The sequence below is a fragment of the Cyrtonyx montezumae genome, unplaced genomic scaffold, assembly GCF_038088225.1.
Source record: "Cyrtonyx montezumae isolate F1298 unplaced genomic scaffold, pur_monq_1.0 scaffold_3, whole genome shotgun sequence".
NCBI lineage: Eukaryota > Metazoa > Chordata > Aves > Galliformes > Odontophoridae > Cyrtonyx > Cyrtonyx montezumae.
Window position 1 is genome coordinate 124,404,650 of NW_027072034.1, and position 27,756 is coordinate 124,432,405.

At 37.9% G+C, this 27,756-nt stretch overlaps 2 protein-coding genes across 2 annotated transcripts in view; both read left to right on the top strand.

The window, feature by feature from the left end:
* Positions 1-1,733: 1,733 nt before the first annotated feature.
* CCDC107 (coiled-coil domain containing 107) lies at positions 1,734-7,900 on the top strand. Its single transcript, XM_065741351.1, has 6 exons — positions 1,734-1,915; positions 2,700-2,905; positions 3,968-4,034; positions 5,273-5,363; positions 6,909-7,018; positions 7,553-7,900. The coding sequence occupies exons 1-6, from the start codon at positions 1,753-1,755 to the stop codon at positions 7,822-7,824; spliced, it is 909 nt and encodes a 302-aa protein (XP_065597423.1). The 5' UTR covers positions 1,734-1,752; the 3' UTR covers positions 7,825-7,900.
* A 1,416-nt stretch (positions 7,901-9,316) lies between these two features.
* Positions 9,317-27,756, top strand: part of CAPS2 (calcyphosine 2) — a 29,988-nt gene continuing 11,548 nt past the window's right edge. Inside the window, exons 1-12 of the mRNA XM_065743280.1 lie at positions 9,317-9,353; positions 9,461-9,570; positions 11,484-11,530; positions 12,194-12,239; positions 12,362-12,481; positions 16,645-16,818; positions 18,514-18,636; positions 22,556-22,623; positions 24,359-24,478; positions 25,350-25,424; positions 26,181-26,276; positions 26,383-26,476. Coding sequence (XP_065599352.1) covers positions 9,490-9,570; positions 11,484-11,530; positions 12,194-12,239; positions 12,362-12,481; positions 16,645-16,818; positions 18,514-18,636; positions 22,556-22,623; positions 24,359-24,478; positions 25,350-25,424; positions 26,181-26,276; positions 26,383-26,476 — 1,044 coding nt within the window. The 5' untranslated portion in view covers positions 9,317-9,353; positions 9,461-9,489. The remainder of the gene's footprint in view (positions 9,354-9,460; positions 9,571-11,483; positions 11,531-12,193; positions 12,240-12,361; positions 12,482-16,644; positions 16,819-18,513; positions 18,637-22,555; positions 22,624-24,358; positions 24,479-25,349; positions 25,425-26,180; positions 26,277-26,382; positions 26,477-27,756) is intronic.

Here is a 27,756-nt window from a genome sequence, read left to right on the forward strand (position 1 = left end):
GCGGTTATTCCTCTCTACATGCAAGACTCTACACTTGCTCTTGTTAAACCTCATCTGATTCCTTTCTGCCCAACTCTCCAGCCTGTCCAGGTCTCACTGAATGGCAGCACAGCCTTCTGGCATGTCAGCCATTTCTCCCAGCTCTGTATAATCAGCAAACTTGCTGAGGGTGAGTTCTATCCCCTCATCAAGGTCACTGATGAAGATGTTGAGCAGGACTGGACCCAGCACTGACCCCTGAGGAACACCACTAAGTACATGCCTCCAACTGGACTCACCACTGGTCATGACCAGCTGAGCTCTGCCAGTCAGACAGTTCTCAACCCACCTCACTGTCCACTCATCTATTCCGCACTTCCTCAGCTTTGTTATAAGGATGCTGTGGGAGACAGTGTCAAATGCCTTGCTGAAATCAAGCTAGGCTACATCCACCACTCTCCCCCCATCCACCCAGCCAGTAATGACATCATAGAAGGCCACCAGGTTGGCTGAGCACAACCTCCCCTCTGGTGCACTCATGCTGACTACTCCTGATAGCTCTCTTCTCTTCCGACTGCCTGGAGATGGCATCCAGAATGAACTATTCCATCACCTTTCCAGGGACAGAATGTATGCTGTATTTGCGTTACAGTCACGAGTGCTTTCAAGCAGGTTTCTTCTATCTTAAACTACCTAGTTTTAATGTACTATAGAAAAGATCCTAGATTTTAATGCCTTAGGCTTACCACTGAACAGACATTTTAGTTCACTTTTTGTCTCTACTTGGGTGCCAACACCATTTTCCCACTAAGGCCTGTTGCTTTTTTATAAGTCTTTAAATTGATATTTCCTTTTTTTCTCGTTTTCCTACTCCTTAACATGAAACCCAGGTGCAGCTCTTTAACAAGGTGCTTCAGTTCAAAGATTATATCCTCCCCATCTGCCATTCTGGGTTCAAACCCATGCACACAAAGCCATTCTGATCCCACATCTTCTAAGCATGTGACTATTCTCAAGCCTTCTTCAGAATACCTAGCTGTCAGGTCTTTTTTTTTTTTTTTTTACAACATATTCTATAGTTTTCTTTTACCATTTTCACCGAAGTTTCCAGTGCAATTTGTGTCAGTACCAAAGACAAAGACTTTCCCTTAGAAATCTCTGGCCCAGCTATTCCAGTTCATACTCTTGCTTTTGACAGACAACAGAATTATCTTCTGGGTCACTTCTGGCGCTGGACCACTCCTCTTCTGGAGAAGGCTCAGGGAAGACCTCATGGCACTCTACAACTCCCTGAAAGGAGGTTGTAGCAGGTTAGAGGTTAGCCTCTTCTCCCAGGGAACAGTGATAGAACGAGATAAGGACTTGAAGCTGCACCAGGGGAGGTTCAGATTGGGTATTAGGAAGAACTTATTCTCAGAAAGTGGGAGTCATGGGAACAGGCTGCCCAGGGAAGTGGAGCAATCATTGTCCCTGGAAGTGTTGAATAAACGTGGAAGTGTAGCACTGAGGGACGCGGCTCACGGCATGGCGGTGATGGGGCGATGATTGGAACAGACCTATTCCAACCTTAATGATTCTATGAATCCACCCAACTTCGGGGCTAACGCAGCCCCTGTAGGATCGCAGCCCGTGGGGTCGCTTAGCGCTCCGTGCCGTGCTGGAGCCGCGAGTGGGCGGCGTGCTGCCGGCACAGGGACCGCCCCGCGCGGCCGCCGCTCCTCCTCCGGGCCGCTGCTGCGCGGCCGCCGGGCGGGCGTCGGTCCGGCGGCGGCCATGGTGCTGTCGGTGCCGCAGCAGGCGGTGGTGTCGGTGGTGCTGGTGCTGTGCCTGCTCGTCGTCATGCCCAGGATGTTCGGGGGAGGCGGCGGCAGGGCCGGGCGGGCTCCGCAGGGCGGCAGGGCCGGGCCTGGCCGCTTTGAGCCGCAGCAGCACAGAGGTACGGGCCCGTGCGTGCAGGGCTGGGCCCGGTGAGAGCCCCTGGGCGCGGAGAGGGCCCTGAGGGAGGTGCTGGGAGTGCCTGCGGCCACCTGAGCCGGCAGAGCATGGTGACCCAGCAGCAGCGTCCGTGCGCGCTTTAAGGCTTCTGCTCCTTTATGGCCCTGCTGGTCCCTGTTTGTCTTTACCTGGCAGGGTATGTCCTGGCTCAGACCCTCAGGGACAGCTTTGGGGTAAATGTCTCTCTGTGCCGTAAGCGTCTCTGACCTTGTTCTCCTGGGATGAGGATGGGGAGCCTTTTGTGAAAGAGAGGGCCGCAAATACTCCTCACGTTTAATACAACTGCTGCTTTGCTGCAGAAATTGCTGTGGCCTCAGCGGGGACTCATTGGGCAGGAATGAGCATGGTGCAAGCTGTGATTTTACTTACTCTTAGAAGAACCAAAGCAGTAATACAGCACTGAAATGTTTTTGCGCGCACATCTTTTCTGTGGTTTGCCCCTGCTTTAGGCAACATGTCTATGAAGGGAGAAACACAAAACTTGTATCTCAAAGAAGTGTGGAAACTTAATTTGAGAATCTTTTCTACTCAGATTTAACTTTTTGTTCTACTTACAAAAGGTTGATTATTGGTGACTTTAATTGGATGTAGAGCTGACATCATCATCTGCTGGAGTGAAGAGTAAAGGAGATCACAAGAAGAAAAGAAGTTATTTCTGGTTGTGAAACTGCACCTCTTGATTTCATTTTTTATTTAGTCTTATTTCTTTCAATTTAATTTTTAAGGTAGTCCTCAGGCAGTTCATCAAGTTCGCCCAAATCCAGGAAATCCTGAAGGTAGTGTTTACCAGAGTATCCAGCAGATGAGAAATGCGATGGCAAAAGAGATAAAGAACGAGAGGGCAAGAGGAAATGGCAGAGACTTAGCATTCACACTCATGCCCTTGTATGCTCTTGGAGTGGGAGTGTTTGCAGCATACAAATTCCTTAAGGTGAGACATAGGAAAATTATTCTTTTATTGAAATTGGGAGGAAACTTTTTTTCTCCCCAGGTCTGATCCCATGTATGTGGTTGTCTGAATGACATTTGGCCTGTCTTCTAATATAAACTCCTAATAAACTTCTAATATAAATAATTAAAATGGGAGCATATGTGATTCTTCCCAGTGAAGGCTTTGGTCTTATCATTTTTAGACACTTAAATGAGAATCTTATGCTTTCTCTCCCAGTCTCATAAAATAATCTGAGAATATGAACAGTGCTGTTACCTGAAGCTGTAATTTAAGTTTCATGAGTATTTTTCATTCTTTCAAGTGAGCTGGAGTATAGGAACGAGACGAATCCTGCCAAATAAGTAGCCTTAAGCTAGCAACTGAGTAGAATAGGGAGCAGTAATAATGAGTAGTCTGGAACTTCTCCCCACCCTGACCCCTCTCATTTGATCAGGCAGCTGTAACAAAGACTGCTAACCATGAAATGCAATACCTTTTGTACCATTAGTGAATTAAGAAAGGAGAATGCATGATTTGTTTTCATTTGTTTTAGCATCACACTTGTTTGGTATTGTGTATAGTCAGACGTTATAACATTTGCAAGGCTGAGAGCACACCTGGAATATTACTGCTTGCCTTTAGGGAGAGAAAATAAAAAATAAGTCAAACTTAAATCTAAACAGCAGTATACATGGTCTCTTTCTGTCTTTAGTCAGTTTCATATCATATTCTATATAAGAAGAATACAACTCAGCAAGATGAAGGTAGAAGTTGAACAGATTGGGTCTGAAAATAAATGTAATACTAAAAGTAATTAGGTTGTAAGTAAGATTTTTGAAAACTGATGATGAAGAAGCAAACACTTATTTTACAACTTTTCTATCTTACTGTCATTGCTTTGAAGAGAAGTGTTACTTTAATATTGCAAGAAGGTAAAGCTGAAATAAAATTCCATTAATGGAACACAATTTACAGTTGCTGTTTACTTTTGGAGAATTTCTGAATGTATTTTTATTTTAAATATATTTATGTAATCTTTTAACACAATTTTGTTTATTAAAGATGAAGGCATATGAAGAAAATCTCTCTGAAAAGGAAAAACGTACAGAAGAGAAGGCAAAGGAGACAGGTAAGATTCCTATTCAGAATGCATACATTCACCAATTATGTGTATTTCCTGCTTAAACAATGCTATTTATTTTTCATGAATACATTCTTACTTAACAAGAACATACTTTTCAGTTATTTGAGTGCCGTTAGAAAAGCACAAAAACATTTTGTTATTCTATATATTTCAAACACTTGTTAGATGTGCTTGAAAACTCCTGATGGCATTGTTCTTTATAGCAGCCATAGTAATACAAGACAGAGTACTATTATATAATGGTTTCACTTTTCTTATTGTGTAGTGGTTCTCTGCCTTGCAACGTGTAATGTTTTTGTCACTTGATGCCTGATGAATTATTTCATTAGATTAGAGTGTTAAAGTAGGATATAATACCCTTTAGAATTTATAGGATGTTGAAGGAGAATATAACAATATTATGCATTAAAAAGTTATACAGATTGCTGCATTTTGGGGGCTAGTTAGATATCTGTCAAAATCACAGTATGCTTATAGAGGAGGGAAAATAAGAGATGCCATCTTCATGAAGCAAAAGTACCTTTGTTTGATTCAATGTATTTTGCACAGACCAAGAAGTGAACTTTCCTTTGGAGAGGAAGTTGAGGCACATCAATTCTTGCCCCTTATATAGGCATGTTTTCTAGTTAACCAAACAACTAGCAGCTACTTTTGGTGTCCCTGTACACCAAATCTGTAAATTGGTTTTGATAGTGATTTGTTATGCTGCTTAATCACCATCTTTGTGTACTGTATTTTCCTCCAAAGGTTCCCAATATTTTAGGAGTTACTTCTCTCAGTGCTAGTACGTTAAGCACTAGTTGAATGCAATTACTTGAATGTATTTGCAAGGCATGATTGAAAAGATTTAATGACAGTATGAAACATGGAGACACTGCTTTTGACTCAAGTAGTCTTAAAACTGCATAGTTTTAGAGGTTGGGAAAGTGGCAGTCAGGTTCTACCAAGGTATGCCTGTACTGGTTACAATTAGAGATAGGTTACTGGGTGAGAGAGATTTCTGGACGTGCATTGTAATGCTTCTGTTCTTAACCAAACGATCTGCTTTTCACATTCTAGATTATAGAGAAAAAAAAACTATGAATTTTGAATCTGTCCAAACAAAACTATAAAGCAGTGTAATTTTGGCACTGTAAACACTATCTTAACGTAGCATTCTCTCTTTCTCTCTCCTCCTTCCCTCTTTTTTATTTTTATTATTTTTATTTTTTTCTGTTTGCTAGAACATCAGCTATTAGAATTGGAGCAGCACCTAGCACAAACAGAGAAAATGTTAAATTCCTTGTTGACCCAGTTGGATCCACTGTCAAACTGGTGAGTGATTCAAAAATTAAATTTTAGTTACTCTCCATCTCTGTTAAGTGAAATTCTGCGAAATGTTAATAACACATTCCCTAGAAGTTTCTGAGATACAGGTAGAAAATATTGTTTAGCAACCTTCCTTAATTACTGTAGCATGTACCGTAGCATGTACTGTACCATTACATGTAGCATTTTGCAGGCAAAATCTATTCTTTCATTTATGGCATTTTCTGCAGACAGCTCCTTTCTTTTGTTCTTTTGTAAATGCTAAAGCTCAGACTTAATGATCAGATTACTTTGGCTTAACAGGTTAAATTGTAAAGTGAATTGAGGAGAATAATACCAAAAAAATATTTCAGCTCAGCAGCCTTTGAAAACCTTTGTGGGAATTACATTTCTGATAGCAAAATGAATTTCTTCATTTTGGTGTCATTAGAAAATGAAATCAGTTATCAAGGTATAGCTGCCTATTTCTGTGTTTTGAAAGAAACCTTTAAACTGAATGTATGCTCTGAGGAAAAACATAACTAATCTGTGGTAGTAAAAAAAACAAGGAAATAAATAATTTTACCTCTTTGTACTTTTATAAGATATCCTTTAAGAAGGTATGGCCATATGCATGCAGAAATGAAAGTATGCATGCTGTACATTTTGTGTAGACCTAACAGCTTTCACAAAGCCTAGTCTAAAACATGCAGAATTTCATGGTTGTTCCTAAAGTATAGTTCTGAACTTGATATGTACTGAAACTATTAAATGATAAATTCACTGGCTAATTTTTCTAGTAGCCATGAGTAGGAGAGTGAATAAAACCTGAAGTGAGAAAATGCTCCAAACTGAAATTTTCTGTATGGGGTGTTGCTCCCCTAAACCCAGAATTACTTGGGTTGTTGTTTCTTTAAGTAGTCACTACTCAACCTGAGCAATTGAATTGCCACTGTTTGAATTCAACAACTAAGTTATTCAGTAGGTGTATGTGGTCATAGAATCACAGAATATCCCAGGTTGGAAGGGACCCACAAGGATCACCAAGTCCAGCTCCTGGCTGCACACTAGAGCACTCCAATTCAAACCGTGTGTCTGAGAGCAAAGTCTTAATGCACCTTGAACTTCATCAGGCGTGGTGCTGTGACTGCTGCCCTGGGCAGCCTATTCAATGCCCAGCCACCACCTGGTGAAGAACCTTTTCCTGATACTGAACCTGATGCAGCTCTGTGCTTATCTCTTGGCCCTTATCACTGATCACCAGATCCCTTTTTGTGGAGCTGTGCTCCAGCCTCTCATCCCCAGCCTGTACGTATCGAGGGTTACCCCATCCCAGGTATATATATAGAATCTGACACTTGCTCTTAAACTTCATACAGTTGGTGATTGTACAGCCCTCTGATCTGTCAAGATCTCTGTATGGGAGAAGTTCTCAAAGAAAAAAATCGACAAAATTATTGCTAGACTAAGTTATTGTATTGATCTACAGAAAGAAATGCTGCTATCATGCACTATTATCAGGTAGTCATTTCTGAGGTGATTTTTCAGCTGTTGATAACACCTCTTTTCTAGTGTTAATGCTTTAGCTTGTGAGCAGAAGGATGAAATAATGACACAGATCCAATCAATTAGACGACTGATGAAAGAAAGTGGACTGGATAAATCAGAAAACAAGATGACAGGTAATTTCAATTTTCAGTGGTATAGCTATCCAATTGGTTTACATTTTAAAACAATCAACTCTTTCTGTGAAAATGTTCAGCTCCTGCATTTTAGGTGAAATGAGTGTACAGTTAATTTTATTCTGCAGTTGGACAGTTCTTCCTGTTTGGGAGGAAACTGGTATCAACTGTCACGTTACACGTTCAAGGAGCAAGCTTCTTCAGTGAGAGCCCTTGAGCAATCCTTTAGTATTGATCTAACTTTAGTCTGAGGATATCCAAATGGGGACCTTGGAGGTTGTGGGCAATACTTGCACACTTATACTGAACTGCAAATTGTATATTAGTTTCCTCTGAAATCTTCCAAAAGGTGAACAGCAGTCCAAGAGAAACGTTAAATGTTAGGAACAGTTTATTAGGAGTTTGGCAATTTCTACATTAGTCTAATGTTATTAGAAGAAAAGAAACAGAAGTAAATATTCTACTTCTGAACTGCCTCTAAACTTGGAACCTGATCAGTAATTTAAACTTTTTTTATTTTTGGTGAATTGTAAGATGTCAGCCACGTTTGTAATGAGAAACTTGAAGATCTCCTTCAGTCGTTTGCTGAACATTCTCAAGAGAAAGAAATGAATGACAGAGAAGATGACAGTAATGAAGATTTGCATGAAGATGTTGATGATGATTACAGAATAGAAGAGCATGAATTATGTGATGAGTGTGAAGTACATCAGTTTGAGACAGATATAGTAGAAGACGAAGAAATGATAAACAGGGATGTAATAGAACCAGAGATGGGATTGAGGAGGCGTAATAAATATGAATGAGGTCTGCATGTGTAAAACTTAAAAAGCTTATGATTTTTTTTCACAGTGTTGTATGCACTTTAAACTCTTTTGAATGAAGTTACGTGCACTGCTGTATGCTTTAAAAAGAGGGGTTAAAACTGCTTGTATTTGTGATCGTTCTGCAATTGGTTTCAATGGCAGCAAAGTTTCACTGGGGGGATGTTTACATATTTTATCTATTTATTTTTTCCTGTAAAAATATTTCTGTGCTCTGTATATAATACACTGTAATCTTATGCTTCACTAAAATATTGGAGTACCTTGTAATTTAGACTGTAAAGGATAGGTTCTTCATGTTTTGTAACTAGTAGGCACAGTAACACCTGAGGTGTGACTTCTTGAGTTCATTAAAGAACATGTAGTGATTAATTTAGCCCTTTGTGGAAGTCTTTGGATGGAGAGGAAATGAGGTACAGTACAGGTTAGGCCTTACAGATGTATTCATAGACAAGTTTCTTGATTTAGAAAGAAATTTGGCCACGAACACTGAAATAATTTTCATTTGTTGTCTCCTCTGGAATAGTGTATGGTTTTAATGTCAGTGTAAACCTTAATGCAGTCATTAGACTGGGTAACTTCATTTTTTTTCCAAAGCTGTCAGTGGTTAAACTTGGCAGCTGTGTAATCTTTGACTGTTACCCCTTTGTAGTAGTGTCCTTGCTTCATAGTAACACTATATAATCTCTGATTCATTACGACGTGCTGTTATTTAAAGTCAGTATTAACAGATACTGTAACAGCACTGTAGGGCTTGGGTGTTTCTTGTTGTGTATTGTGTCAGCTTGCTTGTTGCTTTCTAGGTCAATGTTTTAAAAAGCTTTTTCCTTTTTTTTTTTTTCTTCCTCCTTACTATAATTATTTCTATCCAGACCTTATTCTTTTCCTCTTATTTTCTCTTACTTTTTTGTTCACTTCATGTGCATGCCTGAGACGCTGCTTCAGTGGCAGAAATCGCTGTTTGCTGTTGATTTGTTTTGTCTTTAAAGAGCACAGCTCCCGCCTTCTCACACAACTCGGCCTGCAGCTACTCTCACCGACCCCTTTACTGCTTTTGCTCCCTCAGAAGCGGAGCACAGCCCTGGCTCCTCCGGGGCCCCTCATGGCTGACGAGGCGGCGAGGGGCGGGGCGCGGCGCCGTTACCACGGGGACGCTTGGGGCTGCCGCCCTGCTCCGGCTCTCCTTGGCCTTCCCGACACCTGCAGCTTCGGTGGGAGTGCTGTGGCCGTGCCAGGCGCTTTGTGTCGATCTGTGTTGAACGCCTCGAGAAAGGAATTGCGTCTGGGAGGTTTCCTCAGCGAGTGGTGAAGGGGGTGGGAGGTCCTGAAGGTAGGAATGGGCTGCTACGCGGATGGCGTCTGTTCTCTGGGAAAGTATACAAATAGTTTAAAGTCGCAGTCTGGCAAATGGGTGAAATGTGAGCTGTGGGATGGGGGCTGAGGCAGCAGGGAAAGGGGGTAAACCAGAGCAGGGGAAAGCAGCAGTGAGGAAAAGCTGGGATTAAGAGGAGGTACCCAAACTGCCAGTGGCAGATGCCTTCTGTCTAAAACAACAGTATTTATTTGCAGAAACATTCGTGTTCAGAGTGGCTTCCTAATAGCTTTTTGTGTTTTTCAGTTTATCCTGAAGGCTGTCCTTGCATTTTCATGGATTTGGAAGTGAGAGGAGTTGCTGCATCCCCTCGAAGACAGGCTCAGCTGTCGTTGAGAGGGAGGAAATGTAATCAAGTATGTTAACAGGGGCATGTGGTTGTTTTCTGTCCTTTCTTTGAATTTTTTTTTTTTTTTTTTACAGAACTTCAACCATACACAAAGTTTTCGAGTTCAGGGCTTCAATACATTCAAGTAGAGAAGAAAAATTTTAAAGAAATTAATTCTGACTGAAAATGATGGTTTTATATGGCAATTCAGTATGAATAATTCTCAAATAAAGGAAAGGATTTCAGAAAGAGGGACACCAGTGTGCTGGATATCTGCTTGGGGAACTCATGAATTAACATTTGCACCAAAGACTTAAACCTGTGCTCTGTGCTTTTTCAGACTCCTGTTGAAACTGGTAAAAGGTGTGATTGAGTTTTGTTTTCCAAAAGAGAGATGAACATAAATTCGAAAGGCATGATTCCACACTGCCTTCGTATGAAATAAATTCCCTGCTCAGCTTTTGTTATGAGAGGCAGTCTTATTTTTTAGGTGATGGCTAACCTTTTGAGGTAAGATAAGTAGACATCTCTCACAAGTCTACTGCAGCAGAAACTTCCAGGTTAATTTTTGAATGGGGTAAATATGATCTCGGATTGTGAGAGCCATTGGTTTCATTATAGCTGAAGTAAATATATTTTGTAACAGTTGATTTTTCTCACAGATACTGCATACTTTATGTCTATGAAGAAAACTTCATCTTCATTGCTCTCTTATCTTGCAGGCACCCATTTACCTTCCGTATTTTTTGAGTAAAATTGGGCATTACACCTGTAGGTTGTAAAAGAAACAGTCAGTTTCCAAATTTAGACTCCTCATGGTATGGCTTTTTGTGGCTTGAAAAATTAAATTGAAATTAGATTGAAATGAGGTTGAGTGTGTCCTTCATCTAACACGCACGGATAGTCTTCAGGTCAACTTTGCTTTACTCCTGATTTGACAACTCTCAGAAGAGGCATTAAATTATTGTGTTCATTTTACTCAAAGGCAGTTGAAATGCTGCAGAAGAACTTGTGATTTAGTGCACTGCAAAAACACATGAGACAGTGCACTGTGTAATTCAAAGAAGACAATGTTCCTTTACTTGGCTTAGTTTGAGGATTAAGACTGCGTTTTATCCCTTAAAAGCTTTTAACGTATTTCACCACAAGGTGGTGGTGTTCATTATGTGCGAACGCCCTGGAAGAGACGCTTTCTCTTTTTTTTTTCCTCCAAACTTGAATACCCTTTTCTGACGACACCAGAGGGTGGCGGTGCTCAGTTGTGAACTCGCTTTTCCGTGGGAGTGCTGCCAGGGTGCGTGGGGAGGAAAGCATTTAACAGTTCCGTGATGGCTTTCAAATCATGTATGCATTAGGCCATAGCTGGAAGCAGGATGCCTGCACAGTTCAGGCTGCAATGCTGACATCTGTATGTTAAGGTCTGTTAAAAAACACGATGCTGCAGAACATCTGTGAAGCACATTTTTTTTTTTTTTGTTCCCAACTGGAAGGCCAGCTGGGGGAATCGTTCCTGTTGTGATGTGAACCAGCTATCCATCTGTGCTGTAGTTTTGGTTTATGGGCTGGCTGAGGCTTGGCTCAGAAACATTCCAGCCACCAAGGACTGTGTGACCTGAAACCTGGTGAGCAGTGGTTGTATGATCAAAATCCCAGGAGTATGGATTTTTTTTTTAATGCACTAGTATCTGGTGTGGATGTTCTCTGTGTTCTTAATGCCTAGAGAACTTCATGTATTGACAAATATTGAGTATTCTCATCTAAGATCTGTAAGAATCAACTTGCAGTGAAAAGTTTTTGGTTTGTCCTTTTGTTAGTTCTACCTCAGTCAAATATATATGGTAGGTACTTGGAAGCACTGGTTCTAAACCAAGGCAGGTGGAAAGAAAGAACTGCGTGTTTCACTCCTGATCTCTGTCAGCATGTAATAACATGTCCTTCTAGGGGTGGAGACCAGATACACGTGCTACTTGGGATCTTCGCCCACCAGAGTAAGTCTGCTCATGTTTTTCATCTTATTTCTTTAATAACTTACACCGTACACTTGCATTTGTATTGGTATGTAAATCAGTGTTGCATGAAATTTATCATCTTAAGGCTGTTTTCTGTGACATATTTGAAGCAAAAAATTTTCAATGTGTTATTTATACTGGTGAAGTGTCTCTGAATCTTTCTACATTATTTTACAACTGTGTCAGCGTGGCCTTGTGTCGTTCATGTCTGCATCAAAGAGCTCCCAACTTTTTGCATATTGTCAGTCAGTTTGTAGTGAAAAGCAATTGGAAATTCATGTGCTCTTTTATTGTAGAAGCAATCTTGTTAATAATATAATTGTTTGGAAATACTGGCAGACCTGCTTTGGAAAATGGGAGTAAGAATTCCTGATTTATGATTTGTTGCAGCAGCTCCTAGTGGTGAGTAAAGCTTTGCTGGGGCTATCTGAGACTGGGAGGAAAGGAGGACCTTGCCAGGGGCCTTTTGTGCCCAGTGTTTGGTTCCTGAGGGGCTAATAGACATTCCTCAAGTAGGCTGTTTCCAGTGGTAAGGAAACATTTGTGGAGGAACAAATAGTAGTAACTATTGGAGTTTGCTTTTAAAGTAACTGGAAAAATGAGAAAATGCATTGCTCCTAAAATCATTTTAACTTCCTGCAGGGTGCCACGTCTAGATCTCAGTTGGCTGAGAGATTCTGATGATGAGGTAATTGTAAATTAATTTGGTCTTGAATAGTTTTTAGAATTCATGTGTTGCAGGAACTTAGCAAATACACTTCTGAATATTAAATAAATAAATAAATGATCACTCGTTCTTTTGTATTTTAGGATGGATACTCTTCTGTATCATACAGTAGAAGTTTTCCTCACACATGCTCTCTAAATTCATCTTTGGATTGGAGATCATCGTTACAAATGCCACCTGGGCAGCATCTACCATCTCCACAGGTTAGTCTCTCATTACAAATCTCTTTAAAATGGGCCCCTTTAGTAGTAATTTGGAAAAAGCAGTTAAATAATTTAGTATCATCATGCAAGTTTATTATTATTATTATTTTCCTTCAATTAAATTCTCATATTCAAACAAAAATTGGTCCAAAAAACTTCTGTCAAAGGAGTTTTCACTGAGAAGCCTCTAGCATGTTTCACAAATTCAATTTTTGTTTAATACCTTAGCTCATCTTTGTTCGTAGATGCATTTATTCTTCTTATCATAATCACTTGTAAGAGATATTTTAATAACTAGCTTTGTTAACAATTTGTCAAAGAAACTAAAAAATTTAATGCCTTTGAGTTTGCATGTAACTTTGATTTATCTTTCTGAACAAATTGCAAGGTCAGTAGTGTTCATTAATCATATGACTGAAAGAAACTACTTAAGCTTACAAGCAGTTGCTTTTGAAAAGGGAACTTTTGGAATTAGTACAGGTATTTTAGACTTTTTCTTAGTCTCTTATCTTTAAAATTTAACTGTGTGATAATTTTGTAAGTATGCTCAATTGGTCTGAGCACTTTCATTATTAACGTTTCCCAATCACATACCAGTATATTTTTTTGGTTGACTAAAACTTAATCACTGCTTATCTTTTGTGTTTTTTATATGGAATATCAGTAGTACAGATGGTTCTGTAAAAACATTCTGATTAAAAAATTACAGCACTGTTCAGAATCAGCGTCCAGCTTAATAAATGTAAGAGTTTGTTTAATTACTCAGATATTTCAATAGTTCTCTGAATATAGAAAAGGTTTTCCTTTGAACACTGGTCTGAATGAAGTTTGAAAAAAATGAATGTGACAGGTTTTTATATGACCATTCATACATCTGAGATTTTGCTAATTACTGTTTAATTTCTCTTTCGGTTTAAACAGATTTCTAGAATGTCTTGTCAGATGAAAACAGTGGTAAAATAGATTTAAAAATATACACCAACAAAATTGGCAACTGAATAATAGAGCACAGAAGTGTATGGTTTGAAAGTATAGTATGCTTCAGCATCTTTTGTGTTGGAGGAAGTAGCTTTAACAGTCGTCTTAATCTGTCATTCTACCTCAAATACTATTTTGAAAATGTTTCAAAAATGATAATTAGAGAGAAAATACTGACACTGAATGCAACACTTCACTGTTAGTGTTCCCTAAATATTTGACAGGTCAGACATCTGGAACTTTTAAACTAATTCAAGAAGTACCAACATATTTTTCTGCCACTGTAATGCACTTTACATGAACTTTGTAATATTTTATGATTGTTTTAGAGTGCAGGAAATACCCTAGCTTATCAGTGTTATCCAGAAGAACTGGGAATTACCTTCTGCTGTTGAAAAATTTATTGTTTCAGAAATATTTAACCTAAGAAATACTAAATGACTATGTCTATCCAGAGCAGTAGTGCTGCCAGAGAGAAAACAATTATTAATACATTTACATATAATCTCCATTCCTAATTTATTGACCTGTATGGCAGGACTCCAGATTGGCTTGCACTTTAAGGTGAATCTGCCAGTATCATCACTGTATGTTTCACTGTTTGTCTAAGTGGTTTCTCAACTTGAAACAAAATATATTAGTAGTTTTGTTTGTTGGTGGGCTTGTTTTTTAATAAAGAAAATATAGTGCAGTGTATAGGAGGAGAGAATTAAGAAGTCTGTATGTTCCTTCATCCCTGAACATTGTGTCTCTTGCATATACTCATGGGTGCTGTAAAATCAAACACTTTCAATTGCTGTAGACCAGTCTCTAGTGGCGTTTTAGTTTGATTGCCCCTGCTAATCATAGTCTGCTTGGTCCTTGCTATTTCACAATATAAGCTGTAACCCCTGGGCTGCAAGTACACTGCTCCAGGCTGTGTCTTTCTGTCCTCCACACTTCATTGAGGAGTCTCTTTCCTGATTGATACTGTCATTTGCTCCAGAAGAGGCACAGACTCCTTTCTGCCCTGCACCCATTCCTTGAGGCTCCTTTACTTCATCCCCTTATTGAAGTTATCTAGTAAAATTGTGAATAAAAATAGAAAATCACAAGCCCACCACAAGAACAAATAGAAGTATTTTTCTGAAGATGTGTTCTGAATATAAATAACAAAGATTTGCAGCCGCTTCTCACCTACTCTTAATTATTGTTTAAACTTTTCCCAGAAGCATAATGCTTTTGTTGTTTCTTAGTGTTCACAGCTAATGAGTATGTTCATTAATTTAGGCAATATGTATGGATTGTACAAACTGAGATAACTGGTTTGGGAGTGATTTAGCTCTCTGAATATCTCTGTATCCAACAAAGGTATTTATGCACATTTTAAAATGCACCTGTAAGTGCTGGGGGGGAAAGCACAGCCCTGCCACAAAGAACTATTGGGTATGGGTGGGTGGTAAGCTGGACATATGCCAGCAATGTGCCCCTCACCTCAGAAAGACAACCATATCCTGGGCCACATCAGAAACAGTGGGGTCAGGAGGTTGAGGGAGGTGATCCTGGTGTGATCTCACAGATCCTGTGTGACCTGCTTTACTGGTGTGATCTCACCTGGAGTACTGTGCCCTGATGTGGAGTCTTCAGTGCAGGATAAACATGGACCACATTGGAGCACATCTAGAGGAGAGTCACAAAAATCATCCAAGGGATGGAACACCTTCTCTGTGAGGACAGGCTGAGAAAGCTGGGGCTCTTCAGCCTGGAGAAGGATCAGGGGAGACCTGATAGTGATTTTTTAGCCTCTAAAAGAGGGAGGCAGATTCTTTATCAGGATCTCTTGAGATGGGACGTAGGTAAAAGATTTCAGTCTAAAACAGGAGATTTAATTGGGTATGAGGAAAGTGTTTTTATGACAAGAGTAGCAAAGCACTGGAACAGGTTGCCCAAAGATATGGTGGAAGCCCTATCCCTGGAGAGACTCAAGGTCAGGCTGGATGGGGCTCTGAGCAACCTAATCTAGCTGTAGGTGTCCCTGTTCACTGCAGGAGAGATGGACTAGAGGACCTTTAAAAGTCCTTTCCAACTCAAACAATTCTACTTTTAACTGCAAATAATCTAGTTTCCTTTGAATGGCATTATAATCACAGTGCATATATACTTCAGTTGCTATACTCTTAGCTCTGGCTGCCTATAGTTTCACTTCGTTTTATTTTATTTTTTTTAAATATAAAGTTCATAAAATCTATCTAGCTGCATAAATGCTACAAAAGGTTGGTATGACTTTGTTTCAAGGTCTTCTTTTCTTCTCTTCTCTGTTTTCCTTTATCTTGTCTGCTTCCTTTCTGCCTTGATTATCTCTTATATACTGTAGTGGTGAATTTACAGTGATGCATCTTCTGTTCATTTACCCTCTTTTTGCCATCTCTCTCTCTCTTTTTATTTTTTCTTTAAATGACTTTTGAGAAGATTTTTCCAGCAGTTCTGAAATATTAAAATCATATTCCTCTGAGTGAGTGTCCTTTATTACTGCATTACTTGCTTCGGGGGCCCTGACTGAGTATTTCTGTAGCAATATGTATTCCAGCTTCCTCAGTAACAGACTGTGTAAGTAAATCTTTCCAAATTAGGTCACATTTGGAATAATAATTTGAATGTGGTCTTATCATTCAGGAATTAACTAGTAAAGAGAACATGGATCCCCTTTCGAATGAGAAAGTTGCCCTTTAAAGAACATTCTGAGGTTTTGAGTTTTCTGAAAAACAGTTTTCTAGAGCAGGACTGTTTACTGATGTCTCAAGATGAGATGTGTCGAGTAGAGATGGATATGGCCATCTTATTTCTGGTAGCATCTTAAGCATTGAAGGCATTGGTTCCATTCCTTCCATTCAGGAAGAGAAAGAAGGATGGAGTCTTGAGCTTATCATATTGCAACTATTCCTAGATCAGCCTCCATTGCATAGAGCACTGAAAGGAATGTGAAATTAGGAAGGTACTTAGTTGGCTTCATAACCAACTAAGCAAATTTCATAATTCATAGTAGTCTATGAAAATTTAGTCTGAATATGCAGTCACACATTTTTGAAACTATGCTTCACATTAAGAAAAAATAGTTTCAGGAGTTATAGTGATTGTGAATAGTGAAAATGCTGTTCCCTTTTAAGGTACCAACCAGAGACATTTATATTGATTACTTTTTGCTCTAGCATTCTGTTCTGGAGCAGAAGACAATACCAGAAAACCTGCCAACTCCTGCAGGCAAATATAAATTGAAGCATCATCAGCATGAAGCAGATATGAAAGAAGAGTATCAGCAGAACTCTGAGAGAAATGCAGAAAAGAAAAGAAACCACCTCCAGTGTCCAGAAGCTTCAGTAAAGGTGCTGGCAAAGTAGTAATTACATTTTTAAGTAGTAAATGCTTGTTGGTATTTCATTTGGTCCATAGAGAGATTTGCACATATGTATAAAAGAAAAATTATCCCATGTATTAATTTTAAAGACATTTCCGTGTATGGTTTTGGCATTTAAAACTGAGCAGGGAATAAAAATATAGGAAGTTTTATTCAGCTGCTTTAGAACAAGAAACTGTGGTGCTTGTAAATATACTTCTGTTTTCTGTTAAGAAACATTATGTTTGTCCTCATAATGTGCATCTTGCCTGGGTATTGAGATTAATGTGATTGATGGGGATGAGCCTGGAGCCTAAGAAGATAAGTGACAGGGGAAAGATCTTGGTTAAATGTTATTTCCAAATATGGAAATGCATTCAGCTTTTTTTTTTTTTTACCCTCTGAATATTCTGTTGAATTATGTTTGTACTGAGGACTTAGAAAATGGTGAAATATGTGGTCTGAACCTTTGAGATCTAACACTGAAAATGGACAGAAATATGCAGCTAAAGCACTGAACAGGAAACAGAAGTGAGCAACTTCTGTAAGGAATGGTCAAAGTTAGACTGTGCTGTGAGGGTAGCTGACCTTTTCAGAATATTAATGACAGGCTAAACATTCAGATGTTGAACTATTGCTTTTGTTGTATTGTTATGCCCGTTGCTTTTCAGATTAAAAAATTTGTAGGTATTGACAAGCCCATCAAAATGTGAGTGGCCAAGTTAGTCTGAAACTGAAGATATAGGTGACAGGCCTAAACACAGGGAGAAAAGGCAGGACTGGCCCATCCTTTTTCTGGATGTTTTGTCTGGAGCTTTTGGGCTCCAGACAGTTGAATGCCAATCACCAGAAGCTGTGTCTGTGAATTCTATTGGCATATATCAATATGATGTCTAGCAGAACAATTTTCTTGATTAGATATTATTACTATCTTATTTAATAATGAATCAAACACTCCTTAGATTTCAAGGTATTATTTTATTCCATTAATGAAACTTGTAGTAACTTTTCTTCCCTGAAAAGAAGCTACTTCTAGAGCAGCGTAGATAGTGACTTGTCCCTACTGATTTATCTCCCATGTTTCCTCTTTTCCAAGTCCTGTAAATACTGCCTCCTTTGTTAGTTTTCTTAAAAATACCCTCTATGTGGGAAATACTTCTGTAATCTGTTCAGACTGATTTACAAGTTAGATCCAGTTCATCATTATGCTTCAGTTCTTTCTCCTATCCAGATTGTATTTTAACTTCTTTGCTGATAAAAAGCAGTATCTGTGACTGAGATCTTATACGCCTGATGGCAAATCTCCTGCTTTGTCTTGAATGTTCTTAAAAAGAAGAGAGAGAGCTCTTGTATTCTTCAGAGGGGTACTTACAGTCCACTTTCTCTCTGACTTGCTGCTGGTTTTTAGCAAAGCTTGTAGAACCATGGTATTTTTTGAGATTTTGTTTTGTTTGCTTATTGCAATATGATTAAAAGTTAGTAAGGATTTGGAAAGTTGGAAGGTGACACTAGTGAGCAAAATCTATGTTTGGTTTTCATAGAAAGCTAGGCTTAAAATTTCTTTGCTTTTTTAATTATCATAAAGGTGCGACAAGAAACTTTTAAAAAATGATTTTTTAATAAATTACGGAAAACGTTTTGGTTTTAGCAATTTGCTTTCTGAAAAGAATTTATTTTTGCTTAGGGTACACAGTTTGAAGATAAGCACAATTATGATCTTACAGCTCTTGATGAGAAAGCTCTCCTGCAGCGATGCTACACAAGCAAGCCCTACAATATGCAACACAGTATGAGGAAATCTGCAGCTGTAAGTGTTTTGGATGTTGTTGAACTGTTAACTATCTAGGCTTGTAGAATGACTTGTAAATGTTCAGTAGAAGTTAGGCTCTTGATTTGGTGCTAGTCTGTAATTGTTGTCATGGGGGTTTAAACGTTTGTTTTGACAGGAGCTGAACTGAGTAATCCAGTGAGCAATTTTAAAATCTCTTCTGAAATGTTTTTCTTTTTTTTTTTTATTTAATGCAGTAATGTGAATAAATGAGAATGCACATTAAAAATAAATAGGTATAACTGAAAAGACAGCTGCATGAACGAGACTGCACTGTTCTTTGTCTTCTGGTCTCTAGCCTGTACATGAGCCTGTATTCTATAATATATGGATTTCATGATTGTCAGCTTTTACTCTGAATAATTTCCAGAGTAAATGTGCATCATTTTTTTTTCATTGACTATTAGAATATTGGAGTATGTGATAACTCTCTTTGTAAGCAGTGTGGACTCTGCTGTTGGCATTAGATCAGATCAGCTGTGACTTTAGATTTCTTCAAGCTCCGAGGGTGGATGAAATTCTACAGCATCTATTAGCAACACGTTCCTGTGCTACTTCGCTATTCCCCTTCTTCCTATTGCTGTTGCTAAGCCTCACAAGGCCCAGTTTGTGACTTTGGTCTCTTGGTGGTTGGCCATTACCCAAATTAAAAAATAAATTGGCTATGGAATCTTTGCCCCTTGGTTGTAGGATACTTTTAGAACACCCCATACCTGCTTCCTCTGCAGACTAAACAAGGCCGATTCCCATAGTTTTTCTTTTCAGTTCCTTCTGCTCAGATCCTCTGTTGGATCTTTTCCAACAGAGAATAAATAAAACAGAGAATAATAAAATTCCTCTCATTAAATCTGTGGAGAAGGCAGCCCCCCAAGCTGGAAATAGGTGCCTCTTTGCTATCACAAGAGGAAATACTGAGTTCATCAGTGTAAGAGTAGTTAGTACGTTTCTTTTATTTCTTATATAGACAGAGTTTTAATTCTTTTTAGGACTGTTCAACAGGAGTATTGTCTGTTTAAGTCTAAATTTTGGATTTGGGATTATTTGAAGTGGTGAAGAATCTTAAGATTTTTGGTACTGCTTGATTCAGTATTTTCATATGAAGGCCATCACTCTGCATAACTGAATTCTGAAGGTATCATTGAGCAGAGTTAGTGTTCAAACATCCTGATGGAATAATAAGCTGTAATAAATTTTATGAGACTATAAAAATAATTATTTTTTCATTCATATTGTTTTTTTTACTGTGCAATGTTCTCACAATTGCAAACATGTTTGATTTCTAGTCTTGCTAAAGTGAATGTGAATATTGTACTATTGATGTCACCATTCATTTTCATGATCAGAAAATCTTTTCAGAAAATCCTTTTATGAAGAATTTCCTGTTCATTATTTCTAAAATAAACTTAAAAATCTATACAGTACTGTGAGTACAGTGGGCTGGAGGGGAAGTACTGTTAGATTGACTACTGCTAAATCAAATAAACTGAAGAGACTGATAAAAGGAGCAATGCAGGACAACCAAATGGCAGGTACACTGCAGCTGGCATACTTTAAAAGGAAGCCAGCAGGTGTTTGAGGGATTTTCAGAAGCCCTCATGTTACTGATTAGCATTCATTGTTATACAGACTGCCCATCTCTTTCTAGGGGCATCTCTCAGGTTTTCTTGTGTTCAAGATTCTCATAAAAATGGAAATAATAGAAAAAATTAGAAGTAACTACTGCTTATGTAATAATTAAATTGGATGTTTATTGCCTACACTGTAGGCATTTGATTTTTAAAGTTCATTTAAAAGTTTGCTTAAGAATACACCATAATAAAGACAAACTTTAAAAGTATAATTACTAAAACTTCTACTGTTAAAATAGATTTTCTTTTAAAATTTCTTGAGGTTTGGAATAAGAATTATCTAAGATGAGTTACAGTAAGTGTATGATTACTAATGGACACTATATATATATCATAAATCTGGGATTTTGTGGGAAGAAAGTTGTTTTTCTATCAACAATTGTTTTGTGGACAAAAGAGTTGCTTCTTTTTAACCATTCAGAGCTGTTCTAAGTTCTATATAAGTTCAATGTTAGCCTTAGCAACTTTGTAAATTCATAGTAAACTTTTTGTCTAAGACCTGAATGGAAGAGTACGTTTAATGTCTGTCTAGTATTCAACTGAAATGCATAGAATAAAGTTGAATTCTTAAAATCAGGTTCTTCTCATCATGTTAGATAGTTTGGATCTGTAAGGTGAGTCTGTGTTGTATTTCAATAAACACTGTTCTGTGTAATAAGTGTTCTCCTTTACATATTGTTTTTCAGTATTCAGCAGTTCAGTAGTCTGAAATAAAGTACCATAAGTTGTGATCGTTAGATGCAAAAATGAATACGAAAGAATTTGCTATAATGCAGAAATCTTTTTGAAGTCAATTCACCAGCTGGTCTGTTGTTACATTAAAAAATGAATGAATGTTTTTGGCAAGTGTTAATCCATATTTACCTGAAGATTTGTGAATTATACCTGTAGTATGTAGGTTGCTCTGAAAGTAATGCCTCTTGTTTACTTCCATGGAAACTACAACATCTACTCTAAGAGCACAATACCACTATTTGGTAGACTGAATTCTCATCTATGAAACAGTATTTTTCAACACAGTCAAAACGGTTAGCGATGTTTTTATTTTTGCCAGCAGTGGAATCTGTACCAATAGAGGTGACCTGCTGTCTCTGTCACCACTGCTGAGATGTACCACCCACAAGCTCACTCTGCTTACATCCATTGTTTGGTCTCCATTAATGTTCAGAAAGTATCAATGGATGTCAATGGGATATTGGTGGGAAGGTTCAACTTATACCGCTCTACCACCACCATCTGCCTCTGACATCATGGACTAACATAATAAAATAGGAGGCATTCCTCCTGGAGCAGCCCTTCTATCATTGTGGACTTATGAATTGTCCTTTACAGTTACTCACTGTCTGGGAATCAACTTTTGGTCATTCAGTTGTAGGAAGGCTTCCTGTATCCAGAATTTGGTTGGTGGCTGAGAATCTACATAGAAAAAAAAGCAATTATAAAAATATCGTATTTCAACAGCTTCAGAATGCATAACAATTCACTGAAGAAGTTTCTAAGCCCCTCAGAAATTAGAATCTCTTTCCATAAGTAAAATGGATGGAATAAAAGCAGATAGTGGTGAAGTGAAAAAGTTTAGAGGTCTGGAAGATAAATAGAGCAAGCCTAGTTGATGCCAGTGGCCTCCATGGTGACCTTACGTATGCTCGTGTTCCTTTGGTTTGTCTTACTACAAAACAAATTGTGATTGATAACACCTTACAGTGAAGGGTGCAAGATTGTGATTGAGTGTTATCCTATTGTAAAAATGGCTGTGAGATCCTGCTAAATTGCCTTCCTCCTCCAGATAGTCTTTCTTTTACAAGAAATTGTTTCTTTAGATTGGCCTGTTTCAGCAGAAAACTGTTCTGGCATGCAACAAATAAGAACTGAGAGTTGAGACTAAATCTTCCAAGGTTTTTTAGCTAAACATTTCTTGAGATAAAGTCCCTCTCTCTGAATGGGGATTTGTGTCAACCTTGATAGCCAGAGTAGCATCAGTCTCCTCAGGCTCTATTGTACTTAAGAAAGAGAAACAACAGAAATACCAGAATTCTCATACTTAACTGTCAGCTAATGCATGGATAATTAGAGTGTATAGTTGAGAAAATTGTCTTTTAGTTACGCAAACAGGATTCTATTCAAATAGATAAAAAAAAAAATCTTGAAAATTCCAAATTAGTTGTAACAATCATAGGATTGAGACCTCTGAACACTGCCTTAAAAGTTAATTTATTTTTGAAGTGGTTGTTGTTTTATTTCAATTGCTTTCAGTTGTTTTTCCATTACAGGAGGATGTTGCTGCAGAGAGAAAGAAACAGGCTGTAGTAGAACAAGTGATGCTGGATCAGTTATCCAGGTAAGTGAATTTTTAATGTAAAACATCAGCTTTCCCTACGGAAGAATTTAGGTCTATGAGTGTCTTCTCTTGCCTAGAAGGTGTTTTGATCATCTCACTGCAACTGGTATTATGTGGCGCTACTATTTGTAAAATTCCTTTAAATGAAAATTATTTCATTTAAAAGACTCCTGAATTAAAAAATCAATTTCAAGTGCTATGTTTAAGTTCATTTTTCTCAAAGAAAAATTGTTAATTTTATACCTGCAGCTTTAAGGTTTTTTACAATAACAGTACTTTTCATAAATAACTCTCGTACCTCTGCAAAATATGTGGATGCCTGTTGCAATTATTTATTATTTATTTTATTTCCTGTTACCTGTTTTAATATTCTTCTATTAATATTGACATAATATTTCTCTGAAGTTGAAAGAGTATTATATCAACGTTAAGCATTCAGGAGAAAAGGGAACAAGTGAAACTAATTGATCAAGTTTGTACAGGGAAGCTCTTCTAACTTCACTATTATTCCTTCAGCTCTGAGAAATCACTGGTTCTATATAGAAAGATCTCATAATAGATTAAGGGTGAAAAAAGTGACTTGCCTGTGAAGATAAGTATAGTAAAGACTAATAATTTTCTTACTATTGTTCTTGTAAATTTGTTCTTGTTTCTATACATGTTTTAATATTTCAGAATTTTACCTAAACTGTCTGTTCATGGCATTATGAGATGGTATGGACTGGTGTAACATAATTTCACTTTAATTTTATGCTTGCTAAAAATTATCTTTATATATCTCTACAATATGTCGCATTCTGTGCTGACTCAGTTTGTCTGTGCTGATATTATAGCCTATCAGGTCTTGGGACTTTGAGGTTGAAATATTGTACTTCATTCTACTTTTTCTTTGCATCAATTCCTGCTGCAGCTTAGCAACCCGAATTGTATAAAAATCTGTTGGGGCTTTTACACAGTTTAAAAGCTGAGATATGAAGAACATGATCAGCATGATGGAAACAAGATGGCCATCCACCACCACCACAACTAAGAATCCAGAACATAGAAAACAAACAAATGCCTGTAAAAACAAATACTTGTTATCTGTCAGATCTTTACAAAGATGTAAGAAGGGCAAATGATGACACGCTTGTCTTAAAAGGTGCCGGTTCTGTTAAAGTGTTCCAGTTCCGCAGTGCTGGATTAAGTTTTTTGCATCTTGGATCACCAATGTTCATTCTATGCTTAAGGGCAGTCAGCCCTTCAATGAGGTCTAAGAGGGGTGGAGCCAGGCTCCATCCCTTTTGGTCACACAGGTGAATCACCTTCACCTGTGCTCCCAGGGCTGATCAGATCTTTCCTTCAGGTGCTCATTCAGTTGTTCAGGCTGTGACTCAGCAGTTCCCATACACAAAGTATAGTTGTTCACTACCAGATTGTTATTTCATATACTTGATTTAGAATAGTAGATTTCAGAATTTGTGAAAACAAAGCAAAACAACCACCTAAGCTAAAAACAACAAAAAACAAAACAAACAAAAAACAAAACAAAACAAAAAAACCAACAACGAAAAAAAACCCACCAACCAAATAATAATAAATATCCTCCTCCCCAGATTTGCCAAGTATAATGGCTAAGCTCAGTGTGCTATTGTTGCATTATTGTGAGGTTTTTATTTTTGAAGTAAGAATATATAAGATCTGAATTTCCAACTTAGTACAAGTTAGAGGGCTTATTCCTGCTCTTTTTCATCAGAGCTGTAATAAGTGACCCGGAACAATCCACACGAGGTGATGTTTCCAAGGAAGTTCATGGACATTTGGGACCTGGCACTGCACCTATGCGTTTCAGAAAAAGAACATTGCATGAAACGAAGTAAGTTTTCTCTAGTGGTCATTTGTTAGAAATATTTTCTTTTCTTATTTTGGTATATACAGAGTCTCTCTTTGCCTTTCCAGGTGTTTTATTCCTGGCTTGGAACCAACGGCTTCATCTCTTTCTAGATTCCTCATTTGTATATTTGCCTAGTGGGACCTTATTTGTGGATTCTCTATGTATAATGTTTGATTCATAGTATTTATAAAATGTGAGAGAACCAACTTAATCTTACATTGATATTGTTCATCACAGTTTTGCCAGTCTTTTTTGAATGCTTGAAATCCTGTCATATCCTTTTAGAGATGCTCATCCTGAAGTTGATAAAATTGCATAAAAATACATCCATTAATGCTAATGTGGATCTTCACAGCGTAATCATACTTTTCTTCCATGTTTTGATTTCTTTTGCAGTAATTAACTGTATTGACATTTAAATTTTATTCCTGGTCTGTAAAGTATTAAAATCGTAATTCCAATGGCTTAAGAAAAATTGTGAAAACATTCTGATTTTCAGCATTTCATGTTGAGATGTGATTCTGCAGTTCCTGGTTTTACTGTTAATCTTTCTCAGCATGCAGGCAAAAATGATGGGTGGTAGAGTTTTAATTCTTGACAAGTGTTCGTAAACAAAATATCCCATTCATATCTATGCTTTCTGTAGATGTACTCTCATATGATGTAATTACAAAGTGCCTTCCACATCGCAGCTTGGAGCTGCTTCCTTATTCAGCTACAAGGATCATCTTTTCAGCCAGTTGCCACAGATACCGTGTTTCACTTTTTTTTTCCTGTTTTGAAACAAGTGAATTTCATATAACATTGCTGTGACCACATAGATAGTACTAATATACTGCATTATATTTTACAGAATAAGGACCAAATCAGGATTAACTGAAAACATGCTCTCTAAAAAGCTATGCTTTGATAGTAGAATTATATCTAGGTAATTTTTTAAAGCTTTTCAATTCTGTGAATGTATGAATAATGATTATAATTCTTTTGAAATTGATTGTAATTACCTTTCTTTGTTGTATGCGTAGGAAAAAAAAAAAAAAAAAGGAAGTGCAGTGTAGTGATATACATGTGTGTGGACTCACAGTACAAAATTTGACCTGGCTCATAGTGGCATTGTACAGAATTAAGACGCATAAGTTGTGTCCCTCATAGGACAATGAGGTGTCTGTGCAGGACAATTGACATACAAATATAAAATAATGCTCTTAACTACTGCACATCAGTTAACTGAAAATTCTATGGTATTGTCTTAGCATGTGGCAACCACTGTGAATGGAAAGGATGGGGGTGGCATAAAGATATTCTTTAGCTCTAAAGCAGTTAACTGTATGCATACCTAAGGATAGAACAGCTTCATATACCATAATAATTACAGTAGTCCAGGTTTAGATAATTCTTCAGCTAATGAAAATTGCATTGATTTACTAAAGAAGAAAGCTTTGAAAGATGTTCCTAACAGGATGAAGAACAGAATGTCACATATAGATTTGTTCACAAATCCAGAAAAGGAATTCCACAGTCGTTTAGAGAAAATAGATCACTTTTGAGAGGGAAAAAAGGTTGTGCAATGTGCAAGAGTAGATACAAAATAGATATTTCAAAGAAGTGGTATTATTTGTGTTTGGGTTGAATTAAATGTATATATATGTAAAAATGTAAATATGCTTTTCAATTTTCCTTATAGAAATGGTCGTGATGCTTGTAGAGACTTGATTGGAATCTTTTTTGCATGTGACAGATCCCTTACTGTGTATGAATTCCGACAGTTTGGAAAAAATAGGTAGGTTAAGTTTCTTTATAAAAGGTTTTAGAAAATGTCTTCAGTTATACTTATCAAACTTAACTAAATGTAATTGTTTTAAGGTTGGTTCTGAATTATTTCACAGAACAAATGCCTTGCCTTTCATTCAGAAAGGATTTTATCAACATCAGCGAGGGAAAAAGAAGGGGAAAGCTTATGATCTTAGTGACTTCTACATTGTAAGTATTTTTCTGTTGAACACGATGCAATGATGTTGATGATTTTGAATTAATATTTTAATTTTTGAATTTAAAATAGTGATTTAAATAAATTTTTTTTAAATATAGTATGTCTTTTTTTAATATAGTATGCCTTGTCTGTATCCTCCTGAAAATGTTAAATTTAGAGGAAACAACATATTTGAGTGAAGTATTGAAACATTACTCAGGGAGGATGTGGACCCTCTCTGGAAGGAAACTGGAGACCTGGTCATGAGGGATATGGAGAAAACTGAGGTGCTCAATGACTTCTTTGCCTCAGTCTTCACTGGCAAAGGCCCTAGCCACCCCAACTAAATTGCAAATAGCAATAGTAAGAACTTGGAGAAAGTAAATCTGCCTGCTCTAAGTGATGGTGAGGTTTGAGACTGTCTAAAGAACTTGAAGTTGCACAAATCCATGGACCCAATGAGATCCATCCATAGGTTCTGAGGGAACTGGTGGATGAAGTTGCCAAGCTGCTATTCATCGTATGTGAAAGGTCATGCAAGTCTGGTGAAGTTCTCACTCTTTGGAAAAGGGGAAACATAACTGCCGTTTTCAAGAAGGTAAAAAAAAGAAGATCCAGAGAAATACAGGCCAGTCAGTCTCACCTCTGTGCCTGAAAAGATCATGAAGCAGACCCTCCTGAAGGCCCTACTAAGGCACATGGAAAAATCAAGATTAAGTGATTGGTAGTAGCCAACATGGCTTCACCAAGGTTAAGTCATTCTGACAAATATGGTGCCCTTTAATGTTGGAGATATGGTGTCAGTGGATAAGTGAAGAGCAACTAATGTCATCCACCTGGAGTTGTGCAGAGCATTTAACATTGTCCTGGCCAACAAATAGGAGAAAAATGGATTTGATGTATGGACAACTTGCTGGATATGGAATTGATTGGATGATTGCACTCAGAGTTGCTGTTGGTGGCTCAGTGTCCAAGTGAGAACAGTGATGAGCGGCATTCCCTAGATTTTGGTGTTGGGACCAGTGTTATTTAACATCTTTGTAGGTGACATGGATAGTGGGATTGAGTGAACCATCAGCAAGTTTACAGTTGGCACCAAGCTAAGTGGTGGAGGTGACACTCTAGAGTGAAGGGATGCTACAAAAGGGAGCTGAATAGGCTTGAGAGGTGGGCCCGTGCCAACCTCATGAAATTCAACAAGGCCAAGTGCAAGATTCTGCATCTGGGTTGGGGCAATCTCAAGCGCAGATAGAGGCTGGGTGGAGAATGGCTTGAGAGTTGCTCTGAGGAG